Source organism: Emydura macquarii, unplaced genomic scaffold (assembly GCF_026122565.2).
Source record: "Emydura macquarii macquarii isolate MOO-44397 ecotype Brisbane River unplaced genomic scaffold, CSIRO-AGI_Emac_v2 contig_306, whole genome shotgun sequence".
Taxonomy (NCBI): domain Eukaryota; kingdom Metazoa; phylum Chordata; order Testudines; family Chelidae; genus Emydura; species Emydura macquarii.
Window position 1 is genome coordinate 13,562,680 of NW_027130443.1, and position 13,034 is coordinate 13,575,713.

Consider the following 13,034-nt stretch of genomic DNA (forward strand, 5'->3'; position numbering starts at 1 on the left):
GCTGGATCCAGAGGCAGGAGGCACCAGAAAACTACAACTCCCAGCATGCAATGCGCCGGACTCCGGCGAACCGGAACCAGGTGGTAGAGGAAGAGGGAGGGCTGAGTTGGCCTTACATTAAGCCCCGCCCCTCTCCGAAGGATTGCACTCTGATTGGCTGAGCTGGTGGCAGTCACTTGCAGGGCTGCCTGTGATTGGCTGGGGGGGCTCCAGCGAGGCGGGTCCCTGTGGGGGTGGGGGGGTTGCTGCACTTGCTGGAGTTGCTGCCCCTGCCGCTGCCTTTGCCCTGCCCCCCCCGGCAGCATGGTGAGTCCGGGCACTACCCCCCCCCCGGGACAGCAGCGTGGGGCGGCCGGGGCGCAGGGGGCCGGGTGGGTGCAGTTGGGGCTGGGGTGGAGCAGCGCAGGGCCGGTCACAGCTGGGCTCCGCGCAGCCGGTCCCCTCCGCCGCCCCCTGCCCGCCCCACACCGGCCCGTGCGCTGCTCCTTCCCGGCCCGGACCCCCACCTTCCCCGGCGCGGAGACCCGCTGGCAGCGGGGGGGAGCCCCGGGTCCCAGCCAGGTCTTGGGAACCTGAGCCGAGCCCTGCCCTGCGCCTATAAATAGCAGCTCGACTCGTGGCCGGGCCGGGCCGGGCCCGCCCCATGGAAGGGCTGCAGCGCTGCCTCGGGTCTGCCTCGGACGTGGGCTTTGGTGTCTTTGCTCTTGGAGAGACGCGGGCGCAGCCCCTGGCCCCGCTTTCCTGGCGGGATGCAGCGCCCCAGAAAGGTGCGGGCTCCCCTCGAAACCCAGCTGTGGATCCTGGAGGGACCAAACGCCCTGCACTGCACCAGGCCCTTCAGGAGGCCGCAGGCCTAGGACATGTGGGGCAGGCTGGAAAGGTGGGGGAATAGCGCCCCGGGGGCTCCACGAGCCGCTGTGCACCATGCACCCCCCCCCGCTGTGCCCGCCTAGCCCCCTGCTCTCAGCCGCTTTCAGAGAGCGCCGGCCGTGCTGAAAACCCGGCCCATCCCTGGGAAAGAGACGCCACTGCACTGCACCTAGGACTCTGGGTGGGGGGATTCTGGCTCCCAGGGCGCGCTGCCGGTGCTGACTTAATGGCTTTGACTGGCTTCTCTTCCTTGCCAGGCGGTGATGGGGGTGCAGCTGGTGCTGAGCCTGCTCACGGCGAGCGTCATGCAGAAGTTGTCTCCACACTGCTCCTTCGCTCGCTGGCTGCTCTGCAATGGCAGGTGCGGTGGCTTTTCCAGCCGGCTGAAAACTGGCCCCCCCCCCGTCTACTTTTGCACCTCTTTCCTCAAATGCTGTCCGGCCGGTGACCCTCAGTCCCGACCCACAGCCCCTTGCTAGTCCAGCCGTGGGCTGCTGCCCTCATCCACACACTGCTCTGCCCACGCCTCCGGCCCAGCTCCCAGCGCCCTCCCCTGCACAGCCCTGCCACGCTGCACCCCCGGCCTGCAGCCCCTTCTCCAGAGGCCTGGAGCGCTGCTGGTTTTCACTTGTCGGATCAGGCGTTTCTGACTCTCCCCAGCACTCTATTAATTATGTTTTTAGCATTTTGTCCCATCATTGACCCCGTCCTGTCCTTCCCTCCAGTCTGTATCGCTACAAGCACCCGTCGGAGGAGGAGCTGTGTGCCCTGGCGGGGAAGCAGAAGCCCAAGGCCAAGCGAGACCGGTGAGTAGGTCCCCAGTGAGCAGTCCATGCTTTATTGGATGTGACCATTGGATAATGTGGAGTGTGGATTATTTACTAGCCTCTCCTCTTCCAGGCCTGACTTCCCCACTTGTGCCTGTCTCTGGGGAGAGATGGGGTGGTGAGCAGAGTCAGGGCAAGGCGTCAGACCTGGGATTTAATAGCGATTTGAATTGCAGTAGCACCCAGATGCTCTGATCGGGGCCTGTTGTAGAAGGGGCTGCACATACACACCCACCCTGCAAAAAAGGTGGCCTCCGCCCCCAAAGACTTCACAGTCTCAAGCCTTGTCTAGACACCCAAGTTCTAGTGTTTTAACTAAGCCATATAACGCGCACACAGTGTGAGTGTGAACAGCTGCGGCTGTAGAAGTGTGCTGGCAGGGGAGTAAGCTATACTGATATAGGCCACGTTTGTCCTGGTATAGCTGCATCCACACGACCAGTATAACTATACATCAGGAAAAGCAAATCAGCCTCCGAACTGACATAGTTCTACCCGAACCAGATCTGGGTGCAGACCAGGGCTAAGCACAAGGTGAGTGGCCGCAGCTGGATATAGCTAACGGACGCAGGGGGCATGAATTGCCGCTGCTTTGTCCCACCCTTGGTGTGCTCCGTTCCTGCCATGCTGAGCCTGTTTCTCTCTCCCAGGAGGATGAACGGAGTCACAGAGGATAAGCCCTTGTCGGTTCCCAAGGACATCGACCTGCACTTGGAGACCGCGCCGATAACCACAGTGGATGCCCTTGGTAATTCCCGTGGATCAGAGTCAGTCTGTGCCTGTCGCCCTGGTGGCTGAAGGCCTGCAGAGAGGCGGGGAATACCCTCCAGGAGTTCTGACTCCCAGCGCCCCCTGCTCTAGCCTGCAGGACCCCACTCGCCTCCCAGAGCCTGTTACAGAACCCAGGAGTCCTGACTCCCGGGGCCCTTGTTCAGGCCAGTGGCCCTGTCCGGGCCACAGAAGCCCAGTTAGGGAAGCATAGCTCACTCCCCCCTCTCCCCCGACTCGCTGCAGGGGGTGGGGGCAGGGTGAGCTAGCTTCTTGCACGCCGGCCGGTGGTGACAGCCCCGTGTCTCTCTGGCCGGTCCAGTGCTGCGCTATTTTCTGGAGTACCAGTGGTTCGTGGACTTTGCCGTCTACTCCACCCTCGTCTACCTCTTCACTGAAGGCTACTACTGCCTGGTGGAGCCCCGGAAGGAAGCGAATATTGGCATCTTGTGGTGCCTGCTTACGGTCTTCTTCTCCATGTATCCTTTCTTCTGCCTCGGGGCTGGGTCGGGTTCCCAAGGGGGGATGGGATTCCCTCCCGTGTGCCAGGGACTGGAGGGAGGGGGATGGAAACGCAGGCTGGGAGCCAGGAAAGCTGCCGTGATGGTGTGGGATGCAGGACGCAGGGAGTACGAGGGGGAGGAACGGTGGATACAAGAGGCACCTGGTTCAATTCCTGGCTCGGCCACAAGCTCCCTGCATGACTTCCGACAAGGCACCAGGTCTGCCCTAGACGCAGCTCCCCAGCTGCAAAAGGGGGAAGACGCCTCCCTGCCTCCTGTGAGAGTGTATGTCCAGAAACGACTCCCACGTGCTCCGATCCCGCAGTGGTGAGGCGGTAGGAGTACCTGGCCAGAGACTAGGGGAGCCTCCCAGAGCAAGGGGTAGACTCCCCATTATTCGTTACCTGCATTGCCGTAGCACCTCGGAGCCCTGGGCAAGGCCCAGCACCGTGTTGCGCTAGGTGCTGTACAAACGCAGAACAGGAAGAGGGTCCCTGTCCCGTCACACAGGGATTGGCTCAGGGAGATGTTCTCGTCTGGATGGTGTTGGATCAGCCCGAAGCTCCAATGTCCTGTCTTCCATAGGCTGGTCATCCCTGAACCCAGCTGATCCGTTCACCTCACCCTCATGCCCAGCTCCCCTGGCCTGTGGCCTGGCCTGGCCTGGGCTGCCAGAGACAGGCACGATAACGGGGGAAGAAACCCAGAGTCCTTTTCAGTTAAAAGCCCAGCTAAGGCCGAATGGCTTAATTTATGGACTTATAAACAGCTCCCTGACAAGTGATAAAGCTGGGTAATGAGAGCCTTCCCCACGGAGAGCGGCCCGGCCTAATGAAGTGCAGGCTGTAGGGGCAGCTAATGCCGCAGCGGCTGTAATCGATGGGGATGAAAGGCTGCGGGACACTTTTACAGGCTGTTGTAAAGCAGGGATGCCGGCGCAGGCTGTTTATCCCCATGGAAAGGGCAGCCACTCCCCAGCCGTTTATTGAGGGTTTGTGTTAACGTCTGCGTGGCCAGGGGTGAGCCTGCAGGTCCTTCCCCCGCTGAGGGAGGCCATGTGCTGCAGGACGGGAAAACTGGCCGTCTCCCGAGGGCTGAGCCTTGTGGCCTGGCTGCGATCAGGGCGGGGAGCAAAACCCCGGCGGGGGGGACCCTCCAGCAAGGGCTTTTATTGTTTCCGCTCGTTACCCACCATCCCTCTCTTGCCAGCCAGCAACATTCACGCGAGCACTGCTGAGCGAACCCCTGAGGCCTGCTCCTCTCCAGGGGGGGATCTCACCTGTCTCCCCCTCGCCGAGCTGGCCCTGGGCCAGGGCACCTGCAGCTCACGCAGCGTGACCAGCAGTTCTTCCCTTCGCAGTCTGGGGCCGGTGGGGGAAGGACAAGCAGGCAGCCTCCCGAACGCCAACATATTCTTTAACCTGAAGAGTAGGCGCAGAGCAGAATGCGCCTCAAGCCCCGGTTGTTCAGGGACACTTCTCGCCCCCCCCCAGCATCCCCAGTTTTCTGCCCTGCAAGCCGAGACGGGAGTGGTTCCGGGGGCGAGCTGGTGACCCCAGGGCGGAGGGGGGGGTGCGGAAGGTGGCATGGACACTGCAGGAATGAAGGACACCCAGCATGGCTGCTGCTTGGCCCCGTGGGAATCCCCACAGGTAGAGCTGGCTGCTGGTGGGCCTGGGGGAAGGTCACCCCGATTCTCCCCTCACGAGGAGGCTGCACTGTAAACCACTCTGCTGGAGGCACCTGGCAGCAGTCGGGGGGACCTGCCTGCACTGTGATCACTCTCCACGCTCGCCCTCCTTCGTGGCTGGGGGGAGGGGGGTGACAGGATGAGCTCCTGGGAGACGGCCGGTTGGATTCAGGGTCCCCACTCTTGGCCACTTGTTGATGTGAATGTGCCTCCCCCACGCCCGGCTCAGGCCCCACTGAGGCTGTTGTTATTGGAGCCCCCCCCCTCACATTAGATCACGAGCCCCTTGTGCCAGCTGCTCCCCTGGCCCGTGTTGACAGACAGACAGCCCCCGCCGCACAGAGCTTGAGTACGAGACAGACCCGCGGGTGGAGGATTAGCCTCCGTGCCTTACGGATGGGCTCCGTGCCTTGCCCGAGGTCGCCCAGGGAGTCAGCGACAGAGCAGGGAATTGAACCCCGGTCTCCCGTGTCTCAGCCCAGCACCGTGACTCCAAGGCCCCCCCACATCCTGACGGCTGCAGCCCTGGTCTCTCCCGGCCAGACGCTGACTAACCAGGGGGCGCGTTTCATTTTATGCTGGTTTTGTCTTCCCTGGTGAAAGATCCAGCTCCGCGTCCCTCCCCCAAGCCAGAGCAGCGATAGCAGCAGCCGGGAGTGCTGCTCCCCTCCCCCCCAGGGGGGACCCGCTGCTGGGCCCCAGGGGCAGCTGGCTGTCTGGGGCCCACCCGGCCTTTGGCCTCTTGGCCAAGGCTCCAATAGCCATGGCCACCCGTGCGGGGGAGACACGTTGCCACGAGGAGCTGGGCTGAGGGGCCAGCAGGCAGGAGCCGTCCGAAGGGGGAGAATCGGAGCTGCCAAGGGGGGCCCCCCGGCACGAGAAGGCTGCTCTGTGGGCTCCTGGGGAGTGGTGGGGGCGTTTACAGGCCAAGCACCAAACCGGGCTGGTTTCTTTAACCCTCCCACCCCCGGCGTCTGCAGCAAGATCTTCTTCATGGTGATGCGGCACTATTTCCGCTCCGAGGAGGGGGGCGAGCGCTCCGTCTGCCTCACCTTCGCCTTCTTCTTCCTCCTCCTCGCCATGGGGGTGCTCGTCATCCGGGAGGACTACCTGGAGTTCGGCCTCGACTCGGGTCAGGGGGTGGGTGGGGATGGGACCGGGCGGGGGAGGGTTTGAGTGTCACAGCATCGGGTCCCGGGGTAGCACCGAGCCTGGCCTGCCCGAGGATTTAACAGCTGTGCTGGGAACCGTCTACAAAGGTGGCCATGGAACGCGCCCCGGACCCCGCCCCCGCTCGTGTGCACCCCTGTTTCTGTGCGGAGCCCCGGGCTTCCAGCTTCGGTTGCAGGATCGGGGCCCCTGTCCCATCCCCATATTCAGATTGACGCTGGGGATTGTGCCTAGTGTTGCTGGTCTGCGAGCGATCCCCCTCTGGGGTAGATGCGAGTGGGCCGCAGGAAACCTGCCCGGTTTGGCCCTCCTGGTATAAACCGTCCCTATGCCCGTTGAACCATTAACCCCCGTCTGTCACGGGGGTGTCTACGCTAAGAAAAGGGAATAACACGCGTGCCTTTTTGGGGCCTGGTCCAGCGCTACACTAGGAGTGCGTTACAGACACAGGAGTGTGGTGTACTGTACCGGCAAAGCGTTCCTCGTGTGGATGCAGCTACACTGGCAAAGCTGTGCTTGTAGCAGTATAACCTGGGGCGCTCCTGTGGGGTGGTTTGACTACCGGTATGGAGCCCAGCTTTATCCGTAGAGCTGTGTCCCGACTAGGAGCGCTTTGCTGGTCAGTTGCTTAGTACACCGGCACGCCTATACCAGGCAAGCACCCCACCTCCAAAGCAACATACGCTAAACTGAAAAAAGACCCACTTACACTGGACCAAGCATGTCCGCACAGGGCCTTCTCCCAGGATAGCTGGCGTGGTTTACATTCACACCCTGGCTCATACTGGAATAGCTTGTCTAGGGTGCGTCCTTAGGAGCTTTTGAACATTTCGCCTTTAGTGATGGACTCTTAGAAACCTGCTGGCGCGATTGGACTATTGCTTGGTCCTGCCGTCCCCTTCCAGCACAGTCACTCCCCTGTCTCTGTTCCCTGCAGGACTTGCCAGTGTCACGGATAACCTGGAGGTTTTCTTAAAGCAGCAAGCGTGGGAATGGACGTAAGTCTGGCCGAGCAGCTGATCCAGGCAGGGGAAGGGTGAGGAGGAATGAGCTTGTTGAGTCTTCGCAGCTGTTCCTTTCACCGGCCCATTGTGTCACCAGGTCAGGAACCTGCTGTGAGGTGGTCAGTGAAAAGGAGGATGGGGGGGTCATTATTTTTATTTTCATGTTGGTTTTTTTAGCCTTTGAAATATCAGGAACGTTGTCTGCTTTTGTTGGAGGATCCCTTGGCGGTCTCAGAGATACGAACTGAGTTTTTTTTCTCAGCCTTTACTGGCAGGGACAGGAGTATGTGGATCTTTAACCAAGAATATTTTTCTCCTCTGTGTGTTTTGGGCGTTGGACTTAAACAGATGTTGACCAACCAGACCAGAAACAAAGACTGAATTCAAAAAATCTGACCCATCAGATTTCTCTTCTGTGATGTCACAGTGCTGCTGGGCCCCCAGCTGCCCATCCTCTTCTGGGGGAAAACCAGGGTAAACGGGCCTGAATTCTGATTAATAGCGGCTCTTATCTGCCATTACAGAGAGATGCTTTCCAGGCCTTTTTTTAGTGCGTCAGAGAGAAGCGTGAAAAGGGCACAAGGCCGGTGTGTTTTCCCCTCTGCTGGTCCTCTGAGGAAGAGCCTCCCCCGTCCTGCAGGCTGAATTCTGTCTGTGCGCGTGTTGTGTCCTTATCTGACCCTTGGCCCCTGCTCCGTGTCTGCAGCATCCCCGTCGCCAAACTGACCTTCAAGCTGGGGCTGGTGGCCCTTTGTTCATTCATTGGCGCGTGCCTGACGTTCCCGGGGCTGCGGCTGGCGCAGACTCACCTGGACGCTCTGAAGATGGCTGCGGACAGGCCAATGACCCAGTTGAGTAACCGCCCGCTTGTCCGTGAAGCAGCCAGGGTTACGGGTGGGCTGTGAGGCACAAGCTGCCGCCGCTTGCTTCTGTCGCAGCACCTGGGAGCTTTGCTGCCCTGCCGCTGCCAGCCGTGCCACTGCCTCCCCCCCCCCCGAGCTGGCGACAGTGCTAGGCTCGCACAAGCCCCGTGGCACAGAGCGTGCTTTGCACGTGTAAAGCGGGGCTGTCCTTCATGCAGCCGGCAGGGGGGGAGACCGAGAGGTAGGAGCGCTGCCGGGAAAAGCAGCGCTGAGCAGCGCGGCAGGGCTGTGGAGGCGCTGCCTGTCTGTTGAGGGCAGGGCAGGGGCCAGAACCCTCCCCGGCCACTGTCCTCTCCCGTTGCCTTTTCCTGGTGAGCGTGGCATGGTCCTTGCCAGAGGGTGGCTATCGCCAAGCCGAGCATCTGGCTTCAGGTGATGGGTGGCAGGAACCCATGAGAAGGGTTCTGGACTCCGGGTGTAGCTCTGGGTGGCGATGGGGGACCGCTGGGCTTGGACAGGGTCTGACTTCAGTTCTATGCCCCCGGCAGGATCCTGCTCCACACGAGTTTCCTGGCGCCCGTGGTCGTGGTAGTGATGTGGATCAAGCCAATTTCCCGAGACTTGCTGCTTCACGCACCCATGGGGAAGCAAACCGTCCAGCTGTGAGTGCGCCTCTGCGGTCACAGGCAGGAGAGGGGGGGGGGTCCCCTCCCAGCCACGGGGTGCAGACACATGTCCGTCCTCCCCCCACCCCCCCGTCAAACAGTCTTAAGTAAATAACCGTCCTGTGCCCTGCCCAGCCCAGCATCTGCCGATGCTTCATTAACTCAGACGCACCGTCCCCCGGGAGGTCAGGAGGGCAAGTGACTTTCCACCAAGGTCAATGGTAGAGACAAGAAATAGAACCCAGGCGTCCTGGCACCAGGTACTTCTCGCCTCTAACCACTAGCCCCCACTGCCGGGAACAGAACCCAGGCGTCCTGGCTTTCAGTCTCTGCTCTACACTAGTAGCATCCCTGCCTCTTCTGCATGTGGTGGCTAAACTCAGCCCAGGCCCTGCTGTTTCTGATGGGCCCCTTGCTGTATAGCCCCGGCGCGGTCTGAGCTGTGCCCTTCGGAGGTGAATTCTGCCCCCTTCAGGGGTCGCCCCGGATAACGGCCGCCTGTCCTCTTGCCCCAGCATGTCGGACGCCGCCTACAACTCCACACGCCTCTGGACCATCGTCGCCCTGTGCCTGCTGCGCCTGGCCATGGCGCGTCACCACCTGCAGGCCTACCTCAGGCTGGCGGAGCGCTGGGTGGAGCAGATGAAGAGGGAAGCGGGGCGCATCACGGCCCTGGAGATCCAGCGCAGGGTGCGTGCCGGCGGGGCGGAGACTCACTCTGGCGGCTCGGGCACAGGGCCGCTTCCCTGCTGTGGAAACAGCCCAGGAGGTTTCAGAGCCAGCTCCGTTTGAGCCGCCTCGAGAAGCCGCCCCACAGCCGAGCACCCCTCAGTTCTGGGGCGGTTTCCCTCGCCTGGCTGGAGTCAGAGCTGTCCCCCCTGTAAGCACCAGGGCCCAGCCGGGTGCACGGGTGACGGTGCTGTGCATGGGGGGGCTAGGCAGCACCAGGCTGGAGCAGAGAGCGGCTCTGGGCGAAGGCAGGCGCGTTTCCCAAGCCTGGGTCTGTCTCGGTCTCTCTCCTTCCTGGCTCTCCCCTTTACTCTGTGCACCTCAGGGGGCCAGGCCCGGCACAGTGGGAGAGGCCCTGCCCTGCAGACTCCGTGGGCAGGGCTGGGGGGGGAAGGGGAGAGGCGCTGAGAGGGGCAGGGACTCGCCCAGGCTCTCGCATGGCCGGTCAGTGCAGAACCAGCATTAAACCCAGGTGGCCTGAGTCTGAGTCCGGGGCCTCTGCCCGCTGGGCCAGGCGCTGCCCCGGGCCGCCTGCGTCCCATCCGTGCTGATTCCCGCTTCGTTTCCAGGTCACGAGGATTTACTGCTACGTCACCGTGGTCAGCCTGCAGTACCTGGGCCCCATCATCCTCACGCTGCACTGCACCCTGCTTCTCAAGACGCTGGGTAGGGAGCCGCCGGGGAGGGGCTGGCCGGGCTGGGGGGTGGGCTGCCCTTTTCCGCTTGCCCCCCTCCAGGAGGTGCGGGGAGACCAATCCAGGCCTCGCTGGAGGGACTGGCAGCAGGTCACCGGAGCAGTGTCTGCCTCCACCCACTCGTCCTGAGTACCTGTCTGCTGCAGCTGAGGGGCCCTGTGGGAAACGAGTTTGTTGGGTCTCAGGCCACTGCCTGATGGGCAGTTTTCCAGGGCCATGACTGAGCTGTGGGGCCCGAACTCCCTGGGGTCCCCGCAGCTGGGGCTTGCTGGCAGGAATCATTGTAAGGGGAAGGGTGCCCTGGCCCTGAAGCCCCAGCAGATGGTCCCACATCGGCAGGGTTCGTGCACCTCCCCCGGCAGCGGCTGGTACTGACCCGGGGACGCTGAGCTGGGCGGACCCTGCTCTGATCCGGGCTGGCCGTCCCTGCATCCCCTGCTCGGCCTCCGACGTTGCCCCTCCAGCACCCCTGGCCCGGCGTCCCCGTTCGCAGAGGGGAGGGGAGCAGAGCTGCCGAACACCCCAGCAGCGGCGCTGCAGGTGCGGTTGGAGGGGTGTGCTCTGGCTCTGTCCCTGCCAAGGGGGTGTGCGGATCAGCCAGCTCCCCCCACGCTCACCAATCCCTCTCGTCCCCTCTGCCTTGCAGGAGACTACTCGTGGGGCCTGGTCCCCGAGCCTCAGCCCATCCCCCCGGCGACGGATGCGGCCCTGGCCCTTCCTGCTGCTCCCTCAGCGGAGGAGGGAGGAGGAGACGACGTGCAGGCCACGGTGGCGCAGATCACGGCCGCCCTGGGCAGCATCCTCACCCCGCTCTTCTACCGCAGCCTCTTCGCCTTCCTGACCTGGTGGGTGGCCGCCTGCCAAGTCCTCACTAGCCTCTTCGGCCTCTATTTCCACCAGTACCTGGCGGCCTCCTAGCCACGGCTGCAGCAGGACCGGGGGGGCCGGGGGCTCTGGAAAGGACCCTGTGGGCTACGGGCTGGGACTGGGCTCAGCTCCCGCCCGACAGCTCTCAGCCCCACGGCTGCCCCGGTGACCGTGCAGCACCGCCCTCGCCCCGCCCCGGCTTGGGACCCCAGCTGCCCACGTTGTGTGTCGAGCCTGACCTGGCCGCAGGCGCCCGCCGCACGCACAGACTGGCACATGCGTGTGAGCACGTGCGTGTGCGGCTGGCGCATCGCTGCTTCCCAGCCTGCCCTGGAGCGGGGTGGGCGGGTGGAGCAGCGGCAGAGGGCAGGGGGGCTGGCTGCCAGGCTGGAGGCGACATCTTCTAGTCTGTTTCTCCACCATGTGCTTTGGCTGAGCCATTTCCTCCCCCCTTCCCCCGGGCTTCTGATGGGTGGGCCACATTCTGCTGCTGCCGCAGCCCACCGAGCGCCCCGGTGGCCAGTCTAGCCAATCCTGCTGTGGGTAACATGAGCTGGTTCAGCCGGGAGCCAGAGCCCCGGAGGGCCTGGTTCTCCGGGGAGCTCGTGGGTGGTGTGTGGCTAAGGCTGGGAAAGGGGAGGAGGATGCTGGCTCCTAGACACGCCTAGACGATGGCCTGGAAATGCAGCGGGGGGAGAACAGCGGAGCTGGGCTGTCCACAGGGCAGCTGCCCGCCTTGCAGGCAGCGCGCTGACTGTGCAACCATCTAACCCCCTCGACGGCCTCCTCCCCTCGGCCTGCGTGTCAAGTGCAACCTGGATCCCATCACACGAGTGCCTGCGGCGCCAGGGGCCGTGTCCTTTCGCTGCTCCGTCGCTCGCCGCCAGGAGCCCAACGCAAACCCCAGCCCAGCGGGAAACGTGCATGCTTTCCCTTGTGCCAGGCCCGACTCTCACTAGCCGGTTCATGGCCAGCAGGGCTTTGGAAAGCTAGCAGTGTGTGAGGGCGGCTGGGCAACCGCTGGGTTAAATCTTAGCACAAACGGGTTTTTAGTGGCTTTGTTTTTCCACAGCTCCTGTCATAGCAGGGCAGCGGCAGCTGCTCTCCTCTGGGGGCAGGTGTTGGACGTTTGCCCTGGAGGGAGCTTTCTGGGTGCCTAAATAGCAATTCTCCCTGAGACTATCCGAATTATTTATTTGTGTGGAGGTCTCTGTCACCTGCATTGATTTAATGTCTCCTCAGGAAACCATCCCCCTCCGCTGCTGGTGTAAAAATCACCCAGCCCAGCAGCCTTCTTACGTATGACTCCTAGAGTAAATGCAGCCAGGTACAGGGATAGTTCATGAATAAATACGTAGAACTGGTAACCTCCTTGCTAGATTCGTGCTGCATTCATTGCACTCAACCCACTCCCAATGCCTCGGTGGACAGCGGATTCTTCAATTCACCATCCACATGCATGGTGCAGTTTTGCAGTGTTCAATTAAAGCAGCTGCTATGTTCCGCCCCAGAGGTGGCTGCATTTGAACAATGGGGGTGGAGGGAGGGGACAGCCCCTCATCTAAGCGGAGCCTGGGAGGCGCTTTGGGATTGAAGCTGCTATGGCACTGAGCTCAGCACATGGCAACATGAGGGGCTGCAGCCCAGCTCCTGCCTGCATGCACTTCATCCCTGCCCCATGGCAGCCCCCTGCCTGGGCCTGGAGCAGAGACAGCGAGGGCCTTGACCTCTCCCTTTACTCTCCCCCCCCAAGCCTCAGCTTCCCCTTTTAAGGCCCCTCCCCCCAGCCCAGTGGCAAGTGTCTTTCCACACCCCCCGCAGGGAGAAGGGAAATGAGGGCCACAGGGGGACAAGGCGGGAGCAGAGGCAGAGCCTGCAGTACCCACGGCGGGTGCTCCTTGGCCCCCAGCCAGGGAGGGACGCAGCCACAGCCGTGACCCGTGCGTGGGGAAGGGGGAGCAGGGCCCTGGTGTAAGCTCAGTTCAATTAAACTAACCCCAAACCCAGGAAAGTGCTGGCGGGCTGGGATGCTGGAGGCTGCTCTGGACCTGGGCGGCCCCGGGAGCGGATTTGTCTCCTTTTTCCTTAGCCAGTGCCGGGGGCGGCCAGGGGCCGAGAGCCCAGGGAGGCGTTTGCAGCAGCAGGGCAGTTGCTAGGGCCCTGTGTTGTGCTGCACTCAGACACGCAGACAGCGTCTGTCCAGAGCCCTGCCCAGACGTGACCCCAGCCTGGGACAAAGCCTGACAGCCGGCCCGTGAACGGGGGAGGGAGAATTCACAGGCAAGATGCGAGCGTGGGAGCATCCGCCAGGCCCTTCCCTGCCCCCACCAGGGCCCCGCTGTCGGAGCTCAGCCAGAGGAGAATCATTTGGGATCAGTCAGCT

General features: G+C 62.7%; 1 protein-coding gene across 3 annotated transcripts; it reads left to right on the forward strand.

Annotated features, from left to right (window-relative positions):
* The first annotated feature begins 258 nt into the window (after positions 1-258).
* Positions 259-12,019, forward strand: TMEM161A (transmembrane protein 161A). 3 transcript variants are annotated; one of them, XM_067560507.1, is made up of 12 exons: positions 259-306; positions 1,128-1,231; positions 1,596-1,676; positions 2,348-2,445; positions 2,788-2,944; positions 5,639-5,790; positions 6,766-6,826; positions 7,539-7,682; positions 8,244-8,357; positions 8,876-9,050; positions 9,659-9,755; positions 10,431-12,019. In XM_067560507.1, exons 1-12 carry the CDS (start codon positions 304-306, stop codon positions 10,700-10,702), a joined length of 1,458 nt encoding a protein of 485 aa, XP_067416608.1. In that variant the 5' UTR covers positions 259-303; the 3' UTR covers positions 10,703-12,019. The 3 variants fall into 3 exon arrangements, with proteins under 3 accessions (XP_067416608.1, XP_067416598.1, XP_067416616.1); XM_067560497.1 differs by lacking the exon at positions 259-306 and adding an exon at positions 563-767; XM_067560515.1 differs by lacking the exons at positions 259-306; positions 1,128-1,231; positions 1,596-1,676 and adding an exon at positions 2,123-2,231.
* Positions 12,020-13,034: the final 1,015 nt, after the last annotated feature.

Bases quoted from the DNA above. Each gene is read 5' to 3' on its own strand.
- TMEM161A (XM_067560497.1), top strand. The intron at 6,827-7,538 runs GTAAGTCTGGCC...CCGTGTCTGCAG, and splicing joins CAGCAAGCGTGGGAATGGAC to CATCCCCGTCGCCAAACTGA. The intron at 9,051-9,658 runs GTGCGTGCCGGC...CTTCGTTTCCAG, and splicing joins CCCTGGAGATCCAGCGCAGG to GTCACGAGGATTTACTGCTA.